The sequence below is a fragment of the Cibotium barometz genome, chromosome 62 (genome assembly GCF_041138505.1).
Source record: "Cibotium barometz isolate CiBa-2024 chromosome 62, ASM4113850v1, whole genome shotgun sequence".
Taxonomy (NCBI): Eukaryota; Viridiplantae; Streptophyta; class Polypodiopsida; order Cyatheales; family Cibotiaceae; genus Cibotium; species Cibotium barometz.
This window is the reverse complement of record NC_141107.1, coordinates 3,811,310-3,831,021: the sequence shown is the minus strand read 5'-3', so window position 1 is coordinate 3,831,021 and position 19,712 is coordinate 3,811,310. Positions and strand designations below refer to the sequence as shown.

The 19,712-nt window shown below is 42.2% G+C and overlaps 1 protein-coding gene across 1 annotated transcript; it reads right to left on the bottom strand.

The window, feature by feature from the left end:
- Positions 1–2,260: 2,260 nt before the first annotated feature.
- On the bottom strand, positions 2,261–17,369 carry LOC147604033 (aspartate aminotransferase-like). Its single transcript, XM_086795110.1, has 10 exons — positions 17,026–17,369; positions 16,690–16,927; positions 14,507–14,600; positions 14,324–14,427; positions 13,003–13,251; positions 12,792–12,905; positions 12,285–12,368; positions 12,025–12,195; positions 3,042–3,155; positions 2,261–2,762 (listed from the first exon to the last, which is right to left on the bottom strand). Exons 1-10 carry the CDS (start codon positions 17,199–17,201, stop codon positions 2,610–2,612), a joined length of 1,497 nt encoding a protein of 498 aa, XP_086651236.1. The 5' UTR covers positions 17,202–17,369; the 3' UTR covers positions 2,261–2,609.
- Between the last annotated feature and the right edge of the window lie 2,343 nt (positions 17,370–19,712).

The following is a 19,712-nucleotide window of genomic DNA, read 5'->3' as shown; positions in this document are numbered from 1 at the left end:
CAAGATAAGAATCATATATGCTCAAGCTAACACTTAACGATGTAAGAACTAAAAACTAACCTTTTCTTAAGGCATGCACTTCTTGGTAGCTTCTGAGAATGTTGACTCCAAAAATTTTCATGTTACTAAAAGCTTCAGTTGCTTACTCCATGGGCAGCTTCAAGAAACCTCCGATCCTTCCATTGAACCATTAAGCAAGACAATCTCACAAATAATATCTCCCTAAGATAATGAGTGTGATAATTTTTCAAAAATCAAAGAGTGAAATGCATAAAAAGTCCTAATCAAATGAACCAATGTGTAAATCTACTCTAAACTCTCTACCAAATCCAAAGAACCTAACATGACTCTGATATCATGTTGAGAATCTAAGGTGCTAGGGATAGACTTGGTAGGGTGTTGCACATAATGAGAGATTAAATTAGGGAGGTGCAAAATAATCAAGATAATCCATGATTAAAATATGTGGACACCAATGAGCACACTCAACCAAATGTATTACAATATGCTTAACCATAAAATGAGAGGCTTCGAATATAGATAGCCTCTACCAAGACTCTTTGACATGTGGGATCCTTATCCTTTATAAGTTTCCACCTTGCACACCAGGTGTCCACACTCTACACTCTCCAATGTGGCATTCTTATCCTCTATAAGTTTCCACCTTGCACACCATGTGTCTACACTCTACACTCTCCAATTTCCATTTGACTTTATCATCAACATGTTTACCCTTATAATTTTACATTGTACCAAATGTATGTTTTTTCTCTCAATACTCTCCCCTCAATCACATATTTTGTGAGACCATATTTTGTAATAATTATGGCATAGCTAGCTTATGTAGTAGTCAGGTTCACACTATGGACTTACAATTGTATGTTATTGTAGGGGAGTAATTTTCCTTATAGTAGTATATACTCTTACATATTTATGTTATGATTCTAGAAAATAGAAGAAAATTCAAACATCTCTCTCTCTTATTTGTTTGTCTACTTTTGTGTGTGTGTGTGTGCGCGCGCGCGCGCGCTTACAAGGAGCTCCAGCTCAAGCTCTCCCCCGCAATCTTCTCATTCTTCACCATGGAATTCTCATGGTGAAGAGCTCAAGAGACAAGAAAGAGACCAATGTTGAAAACAAGGTTACAGGAATGCGCGCCCACACACACACACACACAAGGGAGAAGCTCAAGGGAGCACACAATGAGATGATAGATAGATAATGAATATGTGTTATACAAAGATGATAAGTATACCCCAAGATGAGTGTATACTAGCACATGAAAAAAATCCTCCTAAAGAGAAAAAAATCACCCTGGTTGATCCTAATGTGTTCACACATCACTACCAAATATGGCTACAAATCCTCCCTAGGAGTGATGATGATGTGAACAAGAGGTGAGGTGACACTAAAAGTACAGAGATATGCCAAGCTCTTTGGACTATGAGAGGAAACCCAAACTAATCCCCAAAGGGAAGAAAGTTCAAACCTTTGTGAAAAGCTTCAAACTTCTCTGATGAGAAAATCCTTCGTGAATAAATCTGCCATGTTGTCTTGTGTTGGCACACCAACCAAGCTAATTTCCTATGCAAAGCATCTCTCCATGACATAATGATAATGCACTTTAATGTACTTTGTGCACGCATGAAAAATTGGATTCCTTACAATTGCCATAACACTCTGACTATCAGTAAAGATGGTAGTAGATAAGGACTTGCTAATAGCCAAATCAACAATAAGGCGTCTGAGCTGTAAATGTTGACCTCTGCTCAACTTCATAGCTAGAAGTGGCCATAGTGGATTGCTTCTTACTGCAACCTACAAGCAAGCAATGTACATAAAAACTCTGACAAAGACCATCAGCTAATGTAACCAATGGCATAAGAGTAATAAAAAGCTTGAGTCACAAGGACACATTTTCCTCCCCCTTCATTCGTGGATTGTGGGACAAGTCATGGCCTACATAGCTGCTAGCACAACCCTGGCAATGCCACACCAACACAGTCAATACTTTTTGACAGGTTTTGTTGTTCATTACAAGATGCCATAGGTGTGTTTACAGTGGTATATCAATAAAGGCCTCAATGTGTCCCTAAATTTGCTGAGTCTTGAGCATAAATGCATGCATTTACAACCAAGATAGTGATTGAGGTCGCCACACTATCTCATTATCGATTAAGGTGCTTGGTACTTTGAAAACATAAACACTTACATAAAACAATGCACATAAAAAACTTGCAGGATAAGGAAGACCATCAGTGAACAATGCATCATTTCTTACAGCTTCATGATTGAGGCTGGACTACCACTATAAAGAGGGGCTTATACAAGGTACCCTTCCAAGGAGGGCTCATGTCTGACCCCTTACAATGTACTTTGTCCAAAATTATAAGGCAGTTGAAGTATCTTCCCAGTTAAATACCTGCATGCTTACACATACTTGTTGTTTCACTTTGAAGTGCTGAAAAAGAGTGCATGTTATTATGATCATCCATGATACTTATGCTCTTCATTGATGCGCCAGTGATGCATCAAAATGATGTAACATGTAGATACATCTTTTTTCTTGGCAAAGAAGAAGTGACTCAATGGCAGGAAGAAAATAAAGGTTATTTTTTCAGAGACGTTGCAACTGCTGGCCGTAACAAGCTCAAAGCTTTCTCGATGTCTTGAATCGCTGTTTCTAAAGAGTCAAGAGAGGCAGCATAAGAGATTCGAATGCATTTTGGATCTCCAAATGCATCACCAGGAACAAGCGCCACCTAGCAACACCAATGAGAGAGACCTTTCTTTAAAACAATAATCACTTTTAGGTTATTCTCTCTTTAGAGATAATGACTTCTTTAAGATACTGAGTCGCTCTTAGCTTTCCAAATCTGTGAGCAGATAACACTCAACAATGACCAGCTTTACACCTAGCATAAAATGCCTAGTCTCTTCTAGATGAAAAGATTGCACATGAATGTTACAGCAAAGACCATATGAATGATCTTCTATAAAATTGCAATACACCACACAAGAAGTTGAGAAGAAGAGCTTACACGAGCTTTTTCCAAGAAGAATTTGCACAGACTTTCAGCATCATGAACCGTGCCAAATCCATCTGCCTCAGTCCCATAGTAGGCACTGAAATCAGGGAACAAATAGAATGCACCCTGTTGACAAAAGAAAATATAAACAGGTTATACGACCTGTCATGAATCACATGCAGGGGCTTGTGCAGCACTATGAGAGACAAATTGAAGGGTGATGGTGTACTCAATCCACGCACGTGCCACCCACCAAATGCCTGAGTGCCCATCATGGCTTGCCAGGGCTAGCCTGGTCCCTGGTCTCTGTCTTGCAAGTGCCCAACTACGCTGTCTACAACATCTATCTTACACCTCTGAACAATGATGTGAACAGGCTAAACCCTACCGTAAGGCGAACTCGTGTGCCATTGGCATTGGGGTGGATGTGTAACTAATTCTTCCTTGTGTTGCAACCTTACATGTCCATAAATTTGTCATCCTCAAACCTGTGTGTATTTTTATGAAGTGCAAATAATCCTCTGACATGCATGATGACATGGCGTTTGGATCCGGTTTCATTTCAAATTTTGCCATTTTCAAAACATGAAATGCACAGTTTTCATTCCGTTGGAATGTTTTGACAGCTATCACCCATAACCATAAGAGTGACCTCTTTTGACATTCTCCATGCCCTCCCAAAACTCACCAAGAAACGGACAGAGTGTCTTCTCTCACTTTATCAAGCCTTCCAAAAGGCCAGGAAAGCCTGCAGTAGCAGTTGGCCAAGTGCTCTTCTTTGGTGTTTATTTTCTTCATCCTTCAGATACTAGCTTCATAAATGATAAATATGGACTCTTTGACAGCTCTTTCACCTGCTGCAATTTCAATATGAAGAGAAAATTTACCCTGATCTTTAGTGTGCACTCGAGAGGGCAGCTAAACCCAACCACAATGAACATGGAAGCATGATTCATTTAACTGAAAAACAATAGGCCATATACGCCGCCCCCCCCCCCCCCCCCCCCCTCCTTCTTGTCACCCCTGATGGAAATCTTCAGGAAGTACAATCATCTGAAAGTTTCTCAGCCGCAAGAAGACAACATGACTTGCATTGCATGCTAGATATGCACCATTATGCACGACAAATCTTAGTGTAGATCTGGGAACTCATTGTATGTATTCATGTTTTGGCAATATATGGTAGTTTAGGTCTAAATGTTTTCAACCTTGGTCACCAATTGCTATAGGATTGGTTAAAATCCAAGATCGGCAGGCGGATTAGAGGTAACCCAATGACAAAATCCATTGAGATCCTTTGCCATTTGGTTTCTAGTATCTCTAGAGGATGAAGCAAACCACATTGCCTAAGGCGATCAGCCTTATTCACTTGGCACTACACTTCTTTACATAATCCTCCACATAGAACGGCCAATAGAAATATCTCTTGACTAACGCAAGTGTTCTTTGAATGCTTGGGTGCCTTGCACTTGGAACATCATGACACTCAAAGAGAATCTCGTATTTTAAGGAATGATGATCAGTGTTCTTTTTTTTTTCCCGAGAAAAAGATCCTTCAATTAGTTAAAGAGAAAACCGCCGCGAAGGGCTAAGTACAACCATGAAGGGCTATGATGATCAGTGTTCTTATCCTTAAACCAAGATATTCAAAATTACTATCAACCAGACCCAGGGTCATGAGGTGGAAGTCATGGTTCTCACGACAATCACTCATGCACAACTCCAAGTTCAGAACCGTCTGTCCCAAATCTTGGGTGCCATGCCCGGTGTGAAGTTCACTTGGTACCTCTAGTCACTTGGCAAGCGTTGGCAACCACAGTTTCTACAACAAGCGAGCACTCACGAAGTTATGATTGCTACCATTCGTTCCAGGAGACCTCTAACTGGTAATCTAGATCTAATCCATGCGTAAACATCGCCATGCTGTGGAAAGATTCCCCTTTACACTACGCCATATGAGTACAGAAGCAATTCAAAAAACGCTCGAACAGTTTTCCCAACATGCTCAAATCTTACAGTTTCCAATAGGCTACAATCGGGCCTATCATGCAAACTGCTTGTGAAAAGTACGCATAAACCCTTGCCACGTCGTGGTCTTGGGCTAGAAATCACGCCACCAGATATAAGCCTTGCCCTTAATAAAAATCTGGGCTTGATAAAATCGTCAATCTTTGAGCACACCAATCGAGTCATAGTAAGTCGTCCAAAAGTCAAACCAGTTTCCCACTGTAGCTTCTTCGTGCTCCTTTTTCTCTCCGGAAAAAGGCACAGCTTGAAACTGTAATTGGCTTTGAGAGTCAACGAGCCGAGCTTGTAACATAGTTTCAAGGGTGGTGAGATGATTGGTCATGGAAATCATATTAGCTTGCAAAGTGTTGAGACTTTGCTCCATCCAAACCTAGTGCATGACCGCAAAAAGAATCTGAGTGGGAACATTACCTTGAGCACTAACTTGTGGGCTTCAACCGATGGTAGGGTTAGATGGCTCTGTTGGAATCAAGGTCTTGCCTATGTGTATGTATGTGTGCCCCAACTCACAATTAAGGGGCGTGTTGGAATATGTGCAATTGTAAGGTTGTGACAAAGTCATATGTGTAAGTGTACTTGTGTGTGAACCACCTCTTATGGGCGGATATGATAAGTATGCCATGTGGCAACTATCTATGGTGTGTGTACTTGTTTGTGTCAAAAGATAAGGTGCCAAATGTCATGTGCATGACATGTATATGCTAGTTCTTGAGCTAATCCCTGAAGGCCGGTAAGATAAACAGAGTCATTAGGGCTTGAACAGAGTACTGGAGGACGACAGAAGGGCATCCGGTGGATGCAAGATCAAGTCGGCAGGCGGATTAGAGTGTTATAGATGATGTCAGCTGCAAGCACAATATTATGTGAATTTTCTGCTGGCCAACTGTTAATGGTTGTCCCAAGTACCTACAAAAGGTTCAGCCATGTATTCATTTAGGCATTCAGTCCCCTAGGGATTGAGTCATTAGACTAGGATTTCTCGGATTATACACCTTTTTGTACTAAATGAATATACTGAAACTCAGCTATCGCTCTCTCTTCTCTCCATCTCTTGCTTGCATTTTTGCATCAGGTTGTTCCTACAAGGTGTTTAGGGCTGAAAGAAGACTCCCAAAGCTTCCGCATGTGACATTGGTATCAGAGCTTCAGGCTGGTTCTAAGATATTGTTGCTGCCAATGTCCCACCCACCCTTACTGCATTGTGCATGGACAAAACCATCGCCCGTGTCTTGATCTTTTGGTGGTGTGGTGACCAAGTAACATTGTCTTAGCATTAGATTCAGTAAGGCTAAACACTGATGGTGTCCCAGATGAAGGTGCATAGTCGAAGGAGAGTAACACAAGACATGGAAGAAGTTCCCAAGAGGTTGGTTGGTAGTGTTCCACAAGACCCGAGGGGAATGGCAGTCTTGTGGGTCGGGTGCCATGTGGGGCATACCAAGAAAGGCTTTCAGGCAACGGTTTCAAGGGAGGATGATCCTCCAAGGGGTGGAGTGAGAGTGCCAGACTAAATACTCATGAAAAGAAGACCAAAGAAAGTGTTCAAGGACAAATAGGGGAAAGGGTGGAACAGATGCACAGATCTTCATCAAATTTGGAGTAGAATTGGAGACCGGGCAGGGTTTTCAGTGAAAAGGTTGCCAAGAAGGAGAGGATGACAAGTTGGGAAGTCCACAAGGAGACAACGAGATGATGACAATCATCCACAGTCAAAAGTTGGAATCCTGTCATCAAGTTTAGGAGAGGGGGATGTCATGTGCATGACATGTACATGCTAGTTCCTAGGCTAATCCCTGAAGGGTAGCAAGATAAACAGAGTCATTATGGCTTGAACAAGGTACTGGAGGAGGCTAGAAGGGCATCCTGTGGATGCAAGATCAGGTCGGCAGGTGGCTCTGAGTGTTACAGATGACATCGGCTGCAAGCACAATATTATGTGAATTTTCTACTGGCCGACAGCAGTCAGCCAGCATAAATGGTTGTCCCAAGTACCTATAAAAGGTTCAGCCATGTATTCATTTAGGCATTCAGTCCCCTAGGAATTGAGTCAGTAGGATAGGACTCTTATGTAAGTCAAGAACACCTTTTGAAGGGGCAGCCTATGGCTAGCCAGATTGTACACCTTTTTGTACTATATGAATATACTGAAACTCAGCTCTCTCTCTCTCTCTCTCTTCTCTCCATCTCTTGCTTGTGTTTTTGCATCAGGTTGTTCCTGCAGAGGTGTTGGACATGTCATCTCTAGCTCTCTTTTACTTCATTTTATGCCACTTTTTATCCACATATTTATCTAATATTTTTTAAGGATTTTTCCCATATTTCTTAGGATATTTTAGGCATTTTTATCAGTCGTGGACATTTGTCCTCCAATGCTACTAGCCGATTGCTCTACATGCGATGTATATAAGCATAGCCATTGTGCCTTCATAATTTATTCAATACAAATCAATACTTTTCAGTTTCTAGCTCAAGTGTTTAATCTCTCTTGGCTGTCTACTCTCTCTTGTGTGATCTCTATTTTGCTTCCGCTTCATATTCACATATTCCCACATGTATCAGAGATCTTGTGCTTCCACATATTAGCGAGAAGAGTTTTCAGCCTGCATTTTTCCTCCTCCGCACCCTTGGTGGCTGCGTTTTGGAGATCTACTTCATCGCACAAATCAGCATTTTTCTGTTGTGTTTGTCCTAGCAGCACCTTGCTACACATTGTCAAGCATGATCCCATGCATCTTTAAGTACAGTGGGACACCATAAGTCTGCTTGCAAGAATTTTCTGCTCGTCGTTTCTCTAGAGTAGTGACCTCTTGACACTCCTTGATGTGCTTCTGTGAGGACAGTTGTCTGTTCGTGGTTTGGCACACATTTGTGGACCACCTGGTCGATGCCTTGTTTGTACAAGGCTCCTGCAATCGCAAGTTAGTGCCTGCTTCGAAGAGCTAGTTTCATCCCCTGATCTCTGCTCATGTCAATAGCAATGTGCCTTCTCTAACGAACTGCAGCATGTCAAAGTACCAATTTCTTTGCATGGATGTGGACTGAACAGTAAACAGGTTTGCATCCGCAAACTGATCAACCACCCTTGTGGGCTGCTCTCCTGTGTCTATTCTACTGAGGAAATCCGCTACTGCATTTTGGTTGCCGGGGGTGTGCACAATGGTGAACTGAATTTCGTGCAGTAGAAGCATCCACCTTGCTAGCTTCCCGGTCAGATCTGGTTTATTCACCAGATACAGTAGGGCTTGATGATCGACATGGAACACAAAGTGATTTCCCACAGCACATAGTGACAGAGTTTATTGACTGAATAAATCAATCCCAAGGCTTCCCTCTTTGTGGTGCTATAGTTTTTCTCAGCATTCGACAACATCCGATTGGCATAGTAAATGGGTCTCTACCACCCTTCCTCTGTCTGGTGCATCCACACACTTCCAATTGCTGTATCCGATGCGTCCACGAATACATGGAACATCTTGTCCCATTCTGGAGGTTGGATGATCGGTGCACTGGCGAGCATTCTTTTCAGATTTTGGAAGGCATCCTTGCGCTCTTCTGTTCAAAGGAATTCTACCCCCTTCTTTGTTAGGTTGTACAGTGGTTGTGCCACATCGGCAAGGTACCTGAGGAATCGGTTGTGCCATTTCATTTGGCCTAGGAGTCTGTTGAGCTCCTTCACATTCTACGGTGGATTCAGCTTGCTGATCATCTTGACCTTGGCTGGATCTACAGAAATCCCTTCTTTGGATACTATGTGTCCAAGGAGAGTTCCACCCCTCACCACGAACACGCACTTCATTGGATTCAACTTCAGCTTCGTCTGCTTGCACCTTTCTAGGCACAGGTGTAGTTGGTGCAGATGCTCCACACAATTCCCGAAGACACTGAAGTCATCTACAAACACGCACACGAATTTAGTTAGGTAATCATACAAAATTTCTTGTACCATTTGTTGGAATGTTGCGGGTACATTCCGGAGTCTAAAGGTCATGACGTTTGACGAGAATGCTCCCCACTCCCTGATGAATGCGGTCTTCTCCATGTCTTCACGTGCCATTCTGACCTGGTCATATCCATTGATCCATCCAAGAAAGAATACATCCCGTGGCCTACTACTGCATCCAGCATAGAGTCTGTGAATGGCAAAGGAAACGGGTCTGGTATTGTTGCTACATTTAGCTTCTTGTAATCCACAGACTCTGAGTTTGCCATTCTTTTTCGGCATGATCACGATGGGGCTTAGCTAGGTTACTTTTTCTATTGGTCGGATGAATCCTACTACCAACAATTTGTCGATTTCCTTCTTGACTTGCTTGGCGTAATCGGGGTTCATCCTTGTAACATGCAACGGAAGTATTCGTATTGGAGCATCCTGTCACACAAATGCTCACACTATCTTCTGTATCCTGAGTTTCGCAAGTTTAGCAATCCACTTTTAAGACTTCAAACTTTAAGAGATTTGAGAGAGAGAGAGAGAGAAACTGTACACCGTATGGGGTCCCGAACTACCCACTGAAGGACCCCCTATCCCATTACCGAGATAGTATTTGCTTTATTATCTTTGAAGAGACTGACGGTGTGACTGACGATAAGCCAAACGCAAGACCTCTGAAGACCGAGAGTTGGGCTGAACTGTACATGACTGTAGAAGCACCAATGATGTCCAATCTCGAGCCTGTGCACTCTTCCCAATGGAATGAGGGAGGGATGAAAAGCTGAGGCTGAGAGAGGGGCTGTTTGAGACTGTGCTAGACTGTGTATGAATGCTATAAATGAGTATGAATGCTGTTGGAAATAAGTGCACACTAGGTGTACTCTTTTCCTAGTCTAGTATAAACTTTTGTCTTGAGTCTTGTGTGTCTGCCATGTGGCATCTTATTTGTCCCACATATCAGCGTAGCTACTATCTCTTGTACTACACACCTATATATTGTGGGTGTCACATCATAAGAAGTATCTAGCTTGTGTCTTGTCTACACTCATCTCAAGGTAACTCTTTGTCCCTCAATCTTGTGCTTATTTCACTTCTAGTTTTCTAGTTTCTAGCTCTTGTTTCCATATTTCTACATGGTATCAGAGCCCTGCGCCTGGAGCTCCTCCCACTTTCATCACCAACTGCTTATATGCTCTCCACTCAACGGCACTTCCAGCAATCGCATCATGACAGTATAGCCTCCGTGAGTGGAGTATCTCCTACGACGGCTACATCCAAAGCTCTCCAAGGCGGCACAAGCAAGCTCCCGCACAGCGGCCTTCGTCATCTTCTACATCGACTGTCTCTGTGACATTGCCACTCTACTCCGCCTACTGTGCTGAGTGCAACCTTAACTGCTCATTGTTACCTTGCTCGGTCTCATTTTACGATAGCAGTTCCTCAGTTGTAACCAACCGCCACTGTTTGTTTTTAAGCGCAAGGCCACGTGTCATGTTCGTCTCGGCTACGGCCGTCCTTCCATCCCGCACCCGACTCTCGTCACTAGCCGGGTTGCCTCTGTGCATCACCAACGCAAGCCTCTCTCATCACGGTGTCGTCTATCTACATCACGTCTGCTTCTGCTCTGGCCACCTTGCCTTACAATCGCCCGCTGTACTGTTGCTGCTCTCCTTTGGCTGCCTTCTTCATCGACTCAAGGGAAGGCAAACCAGGCTGGGAGGGGGCGGCGCAAACCTGAGGGCAGGCGGAGGGGGGAAAGCGCGAGGGCGGGCAGGGTGAGGGGTGTGCAGACAGAAGCGCGAGCAGGGTGGGGAGCGCGGGAGCTTCAGCCCAGCATGCTTTACTTTGTGTATTTCAAACTTAAGTTTACTTTTTTTGTATCAACTCAGGATTCAAACTTTTTGTGATCACTCTGAGTGCCATTATTGATGATGAAATCCAGATCTTGATTCTTGATGTTGCAATTTATTTATGCCAATTGGTCAGTGACTTAGTTGGGTGCCCACTGTAACTGGGTCACCCAGATTCTTTAGTTTTAGCTTGTAAACATGTTTTAATGTGTAAATGATGCATGTTTAATATTGTTTTGCAGGGAAGGCAACATATTTTCAAAATATTATAAACCTGTATATAAATTTTGAGGCCTGTACCCCCCCTTTTTTATATGAAACGTTTTTGAAACTTCTGGAAAATGAATGAAACGTTTATGAAACCTTCCTGAAACGTTTATGAAACACGTTTCAAGAAACGCTTGGCAACTATGTGTGGATGTAAACTAGCAAAATGAATGCACGTAGGCCTTCCTCAGTGAGATCTATAAATACAACTCTCTCTAGAAGCAGCCAGCCAAGGGAGAGAAGAACCCTCTTGAAGAGCATTAGAATCATCCTTCAAGAAGCCCCAATAAGAGTGATAAATGCAAATTAGTCTACAGCTTTCTAGTTTAGGATTAAGGAGAAGACCACATAAAGTTTTCTTGCTCTCTTCACAGCCCAAGATCTCTAAGAGCACAAGCAGTTCAATGGTTCACCGATTTAGCAGAATCCTTTGTACGTTTGTAAGCTTTATTCATTCAGCTGAGAGAAATCATCAACCTTCCCTTGTCATAACTCCTCTCAATTTCGTGCTTCAAAGTAAACGACACTTCCGAACAGTGCATATAGTGCACCGAATGCAAGGGGGCAATTGAGGGCATCCATACTCTACAGAGTATCACAAAGTTGATGGCAACATGGGTGATATTTTCCACACCCTGTGGAGGCACTCAAAGAGGATCCAAAAAGAAGTTGAGGAGCATTGTAAGGCTTTGTAAAGAGAACATGGATATTTTTACAGAGGGGCCAGAAAGGCTTACATTGCTAGTCTCAACCATCCTTTGTAATCCCACCCCGGAAAAAAACCCTAGTAGACCATGGTGTAGCCTCTTGTTTATGTGGGAAAAACATCAGCCTTTATGTACAAGTACTTTTTCCGAAAAATAACAAGTTTTTTAAAAACATCAATGCAATTTCTTATGGACAATAGGTAGTGCACTACCTGTGGAACTGATAATTTCACACCGTCTAATGCCTTCAATCTATCCACAAGGAAGTCCCTCCTTTCCTTGAAAGCTTTGACCATTACAGCTACATGTTCGCCACCTGCATAACCAAGTTCCAAAGCTGCAAGGCCTGCTTTCTGAGAAATGCTGCTTGCTCCTGAAGTCGACTGCACAAAGAAAAGATACAAGGAACTCTATTGCCCGACTCCTCACCAGACAGAAAGCCTCAAGATAAAATAGATGTAACATTACTAACCTGGCTCTGAATTCTGCCACAAGCAGTCACAAAATGCTTAGGAGCTGCCAAATATCCCAAACGCCAGCCAGTCATGGCAAATGCCTGTTGTTATAACCAGCACAACTTTTAGAAATCCATCCACGAACCCATGCAAGGGGTCTCTAAGAAAATACCTCAAACTGCTTGAACAGTCTGATACATGTTCGGATTCCCCTAAGGGCCATGCAGAATTTGGGAATCTTGAGGGCTGGGCCAGTGCTTGTCACCTAACCAATTCCTAAGACTTCAAACCCCTTCTGGGCCTTTCACCTTAATGCATAAAATAGTGCCCTGATCCTTATAGGTCTTTTCCCTTACATTGGCCACCTCAAACACTAGCCTAACCTTCTATGTTCCTGGTAAACATCCACCCTCAGGGCAACCCCATAAATATTGGACATGTAACACAGTGAGCCCTTCTACCAACTTTCCAGCATTCAGCTGCACTAACTGCAATCCAAAATCTGCTCAAAAGAGGATCCATACCTTTGAGAATCCATTGACAGTGAAGGTACGTTCCCTCATTCCCGGCAAAGAAGCGAAAGATGTGTGGCTGGCTGGCTTGAACATGATGTGCTCATAAATTTCATCAGATAGTACCTGCATGCACCAATTCCAATTGTTTCTAGACTCTAGAGAGAGGTTTGTATCGTTAAAAATTAATCGCCACTTCTGAATCGGGTTCATAAAGATTCACCAGTAGTCTCGGGTGCTTTGCAACGATCTTTGCTATTTTTTCGAGTGTTTCCTGAGGATAGACAGACCCTGTTGGATTTGAAGGGGTACATAAGATCATCAATCTAGATTTCTCATTCAAGACAGCCTCCAATGCTTCAGGCCTCAGCAAGAAATCATCAGATAAATCTGTTGGTACAATAATTGGTGCTGCATCTGCCAAGCGTGCCATCTCAGGATAGCTAACATAAAAAGGAGCTGGAATGATGACCTGCAACATCCACAGAAAATGTTAGTTTGTTAACTTTCAAACAATTTGTAGCACGTGCATTTTAATCACTGCTTGTACAAAGCAAGAATGTAAAATGTGCAATGTGTGATGCAGGGGTGCCCCAAATGTTGTAGCTGACAAATTCAGATAAGGAGCTAGTTCTTAGTCTGTTATCCCCTGAAGCTGTGCAAGAGGTCGCCTTGACTGGAAAGTAAAGGTTGATACAATGATGTCAAAGCTAGGATAAAATGTGGATATGGGGACATGTGAGGCAGCTCAACAATATATGCTCCTTTTCTATTGTAAGGTCAATGCAAAAGGACTTGTGGATGGTCTACACATCCACCCTGGTTATTGACAAAATCTCAACAAAGTCCCAATGAGATTCTATTCTAATGGCCATGGGCTGTAGCTGCTAAATTCCGCTAAGGAGCTAGTTCTTGGTGTGTTAACACCTTAAGATGTGCAAGAGTTCGTCTTGACTGGAATGCAAAGGAGGTTGATACAATGATGTCTAGCTATGATAAAATGAGCATGTGTGGGGAGATGTGAAGCAGCTCAACAATATAAGCTCCTTTTCTATTTTATGGTCTATGCAAAAGGGCTTGTGGATGGTCTATATTGACATCATCTCAACAAAGTCCCAGTGGGATTCTATTCTAATGGCGTGCTCTTTACAAAGCATCCTAGTAGCAGTTCTTGCAGATATTGCAAAGTACAAAACACCCTGAAAGAGAACCACTATGCTGGACTGAAGATTTATGTAGTGTCAGTAAAACGTCTCCCAGGTCCCTTGAAGCTGACAGACATGATGAGCATGCGATTTTTGAAACTGCTGCACACTGCCATCCATCTTGAGAGAGAGAGAGAGAGAGAGTTATACCATCTACTGAGGTATAACACACAGAAATAGCCTTTCAATGCTTTGGGGGGGGGGGGGGAGAGAGAGAGAGAGAGAGAGAGCGAGAGGCAGAGAGCTTATTGGTGCACAGAAATAGCCTCAAAATGCTTTTAAACGTATCTGCTGACTCAAAAAGATACAATCACTGAAAATGACAAAAACGAAACTTACCTCATCCCCCGGAGAGCAGACGGCAAGAACTGCTTGTAGAATACTCTGCTTGGCTCCATTGCTGACCAGAATTTCATCAGTTGAATATGTGAGACCATTTTCATCTGTAACACAGTATGTGTGAATCTTTGCTTCATTGAGACCTTGCAAAAGCCAAGATGGAATAAGCAGACTGTTACAGACCTTGTAGTTTATGGCAAATAGCCTGCCGCAATTCAAGGGTGCCTGCATTGGGTGTGTAGTGAGTGTAACCATTTTGAATTGCCTTTGCACCAGCCTGCAGGCATAATAAGACAAGCCTATTTTATTATCCTTCTACTAAACTCTTTTGAACATGGGCAGTCTCATGCCCCTTCACAACTGCCTTCAACTGCTGCACGTTTGGCAGCAATCAGACCGAAGCTCATATCAACATATCAGGGTGCACCCGCACATCGTCTACCATATTCTAGTCTAGTATGGCATGAAAGGTGTAAACCTACAGGCTACCTCTGACGTTGCCGCCTCCCACACTGCAGCAGGCTCTAGAGTCTAGACTTCGCATGTGGACTCTAAAGCAAACACCTTCTTTTGTTCTTTTGCCAAGCCATCCAACCTGGCCAGCCTTGCTTCGAGCCTAATACCGAACAATGAACACCCTGGCAGATTGGCTAGTGCTAGGGCCTTTATAATGGCCATGATCCACCCGAGTTCAAGTCCCACCGTTGGTCATATCTGTCCTCGTGTTGCATTCTACCGACGTTAATACTTCTCTCTCTCTACATAATGTCTCTACAGAGCTCAGGCTACACATTGTTCTACTCGGAGGCTAGGAGTACAATCATGCCTTCTTTTCACATTGATCAGGAATCAATACTAGCTAGTAGCAAGCCTACAACCTATAGGTTTTTCATTTTGAAACCCTGCTCAATACTAGCTAGTAGCAAGCCTACAACCTATAGGTTTTTCATTTTGAGACGTTTTTATGCAAAAATAAGTTGCAACATCAAATATTGTATGTTTTTTTTAATGCCTTGCTTTATGTCTTCAATTTAATCCATCTTGCTTGCAAAGTTGCAAAATTACGTTCTATGCATTTGTCTCGTTCTTCTCGTAAAAAGCATTTGAATTGTACCTTGGTAAAAAAAGCATTTGAATTTCAGGTTATTATGGAGGAGGGCAATTCTAGTAATATTGCATGTAGGCTTGGAAGGCCTCGGAAAGATGCCACGCAAAACATATTTGGTGTTTTTGGTATGGCTAGCTGGAATGTGCCCAATCAAAGCTGAGCCATAAATTTGAATGAGATGACTATAAATGATAACACCGACATTGAGGACAAACCTTTTTTAGAGACCAATGAGAAGAAAAAGAAGGAAACCGAAAGGGTTTGCAAGACACATTGGAAGCTTCATCACACATGGGCTTATGCTACAAATAGTAATTGCAATAGACAATTTTCTAAGATCAATGGAGTTCCCTATCTTACTTAGTACTATGTTGATTCTAAACTTTGATATTTTCACAAATGGCGAACAACTTTCATAAATCACCCTTTTGCTGAATCAAACTTACCTTTTACAAAGGAAAATAAACTTACCTTATGTAGCACAAGTAAAATTGTCTTTATTTTTGTTTGATAAATGCTTGGTTTTATACATTTTTTGTTGAATCAAACTTACCTTTTACAAAGGAAAATAAACTTACCTTATGTAGCACAAGTAAAATTGTCTTTATTTTTGTTTGATAAATGCTTGGTTTTATACCTTTTTTCAGTCATGGAAGCATTGTATGAGTTGCTTCAATATTTTTTTCATGTTATCATGCACCATGGGTAGACAAAGGCGGTGGTTTGTGTTGAGCTTTGTTCCATCATCCTCCAAACCCTTCACAAAATTATCTTCTTCTTTTTTTTTTTTTGGTTGGAATTAGATAGAACAACACACACCCTACATGCCACTGCTTGCAAGGTGGTTCTCGAGAGTTGCGAGGTCATGGGTTCTAGCCCCCCCTTTCACAAAATTATTATCAACATGTATACACTTTATAATCTTTGGCCCCTTTAAGGCATATAGTTTATCATAAGTTGTCTTTGTAACTTATCGAGTGTTGTTTTGCACTAAGTTAGTATTAGACTTGCATTATGGCCTTTTTATATAGATGGCCCACTTACATTTATCAAATTGTCTCTGATATAGGATCAGTCCTTCCATCCCCTTCACAACTTCAAACTAGGTCTAGCCTCATCTCCCACAGTGGTGGGATCCTAGCTGACGAGATGGAAACAGTTTAACCATGGCTTCGCAAACCCTCCAAAGTGACGCAGGTAGATGTCATATAAAAGCTTTCATGAGACAACCTGATGCAAGGAGTGAGGGGGAGCTCACCTCAGCGATGGGATATGGAGTGTTGAAGTCCGGTTCGCCTGTTGCTAATCTGACAACCGGAATGCCAGATTCTACCAAAGCAGTGGCATAATCAGAGATGACCATGGTTTTGGAGGGTTTGAGCGCCGCAACCCGTGGGCTCAGCGAGGTATCAAACTCGGCTGATCCATTTTCTGGCTTGTTTGCTTCAGCAACCAATCTGTGCCTCAGGCCATCACGCCTTTCACAATTTGTGCTCCTGCGCATTTCATCGTAGGCATGTTGAGATTAATGTCCCTTTGTGTTGCGACTGATCATAATTAGGTTGGAAAAATAATCGTAGGATGAGAACCATACCGTTGAGCGGTTCTGACCGAGATTTTGCTCCATTGTTCAAAGTGGCCAGAAAACCATGCTTGGCTGTGGCATCCCAGAGCTGCTCCGGTGCTGCTGCTCGATTCAGAGCTGGGAGGCGCCTGTTTCCCGTGAAGACTTGTCGAAAGGCTTACGAAATCGCAGGCCGCCAATGCCATTTTGTTTTGAGGAGATCGGCACAGGAGAAGAGCCCTACCACACACAGAAATAAGAGAGGGAGAATAAAAAACAGACACACAGAGAAAGAGAGACACGGGTGAACGTTTTTCTGCCAAAGCCTTCGTCGTGGAGGTGGACGAATCGGGGCTTGCTACCTCCACTACACAGCTTGGTTTTTTTCCTCGTGCTGATGACTAGTCAATCCAATATTTTTTTGGGCACTTAGTTGTTTATGATGTTGTTTAATGGTTTCCTACATGTTCTTTATCTTGGTTAATTCTGCTCCACTGAGGTCGACTATCATCGCCCCTTGAGTTGCATCCTGAGTGCTTTCATTGGCCAAGTAGCTTTGTGAATTGATGTATTTGTCTAAAAGACAATGTCCCAACCCATGTATTAGCTGTTTTATTACATACTATTTCTCGACATGCATCATATTAGGGATTTGGTGGATTAGCAGCAAGCATGGTTCTGTATCAAACTCCTCGGTGTTCTCTAAGCGTGATAGCTTTGGTAAGAGTACATCTATTTGGTCACCTTAACTCTCTCCTACTTTCGAGAGGTGGTGGCTCTGTAATATGGAAAAGGGGGTGATCAACTATTATTTTACATGCTTTTGCATTCTCACGTTGCATACCACTATTGTGGTCATAGGATGCTTGGAGCCACTTCATCACACCAACATTTCACTCTCCCTTCTTGGAGGGCTAGGCATTTCCCACAACACATTAGTTTCTTTAGGTTGTTCATTAGGTATAAAAAGCATTTCTGTAGCACTCCTTGGTAATGAGTAGGCTCCTACCTCCATAATTCCAACTGTTGTAACTCTACCAAGGATGACAAAGGTAGTAAATGAAGGCTTCCTATTAATGTAGAGTTTCTGTGGGAGCTGATACTTGCACTGTTGATTTGTTTAGGGAACTAGTGGGCTTAACAGGTGTGTGCTTCATCCTTTTCTTGGCCTCTTGTCCATCTTTTTTTCTTTACTCCTCTTGGTTGTTTTTGCTGTAATTTTGCCTATTTTTCTCACCCTCAATTATCTTCTTTACTAAATCCTTTGTATCGGTGAGAACTGCTGCATCCAAACTTATTTCCTTGTCATCGATGGGCTGAGGGGAAGGGACTCTAAGTAATTTATCCATAAGAGGAGTGTCTACAACATGACTTAGGATCTTGGTCATTAGGTAAGGGTATACAACCTCATATTCATGCTTAGTCATGTATGCACTGAAATCTTTGTGGAGAATTTGTGTCCAGTCATCCTTCTTGACCTTGTAACCTCTTCAACTTATGTAAGTCTATGCAGTTGGTCCTATCCATGGCATGTACCTGCATTATCATGGTAACTGCCTTGCATGTCTTTTCCAACTTATAGTCTTTTATATAGAGAAATTGTGCCTCATTGTTGTTGACCTTATTTGGATTTGTTGGAAGATATCTTTACAATCCTTATTTCTTTTACTAAAATAGGTGGGTCTCTCTCTCTTTGGAAATTGCAAGGTGTTAATCCCATTTTTAATTGATAAAGATACTCCTCCATTTGAGGACATTGATAAGTGTTATGTAACAACACTATAAAGGTTGTACATTATGAGATATTGGCTAGCCAAGGCTTTAGTTAGTAAGTTTTGGGTGCCCAAGTGTGAATAAGAGCGAATTGTATATCAGGCAATTTCTCATACTAGAAACACATAATCTCCCTTTGTGCTATGAGAGCTCTTGTCTTGTCTTGTGTATGAGAGAGAGAGAGAGAGAGAGAGAGAGAGAGTCTAGAGGTCGATTGCCTTCCATTGTGGTGTGAGTGACTCCGCAAACAGAGTGGAGGTGGACATTAGAGGATTGGAGATTCTACAAGTGAGCTTGGAGAGCCTTAAGGGACATGAGCTCAAAACATTGGTAAGTACCCTATAACAGTTGTTGTTTATATGCTTGTTCGATTGGTGAATGTGTGGAGTTCTCCTGGGAGGTGCAGTAGGCCATAACATTTTTAGTGTCATTGCAGGGGAAACCACCGTTGTTCTTCTATCTTCTTAGAGATCCAGTTTCCACTATGCAAGATTCATTGTTTCCTTTACATTTTGAAAGTGCATTGTGAAAAACTATGTGGATAAGGTTTGTGTGGAAGTGAAGAAATTAGATTAGTTGTGAAAATTTGTGTGTTGAAGTGTGTGTGAGTACTTGGTAATGCTTGAAGGAAAGCTACACTAGGGTTTACTCTTTTAATTTTGTTGTTTTTGTCACCAATTTTACTATATTGTGAGCTAGCAGTTGGTGATATTCCTTTTTCTATTCTTTCAAAAAATCATAAAAATAAGGAGCCATTGGTTGTGTTTGTTTAAACACAACCATACTGGATTCATTGGGCAGGGAAATCACACTCCAAATTCCTCAAAAAAGCGCTCTATTAGCTCGACTGACAAACGCGTGAAAGTGCGGGAAAGCATTTCATGACATGAAACGTATCTACATTTCACGACGTGAAATCCTACTGGCCTTGGCGCCAGAAATCT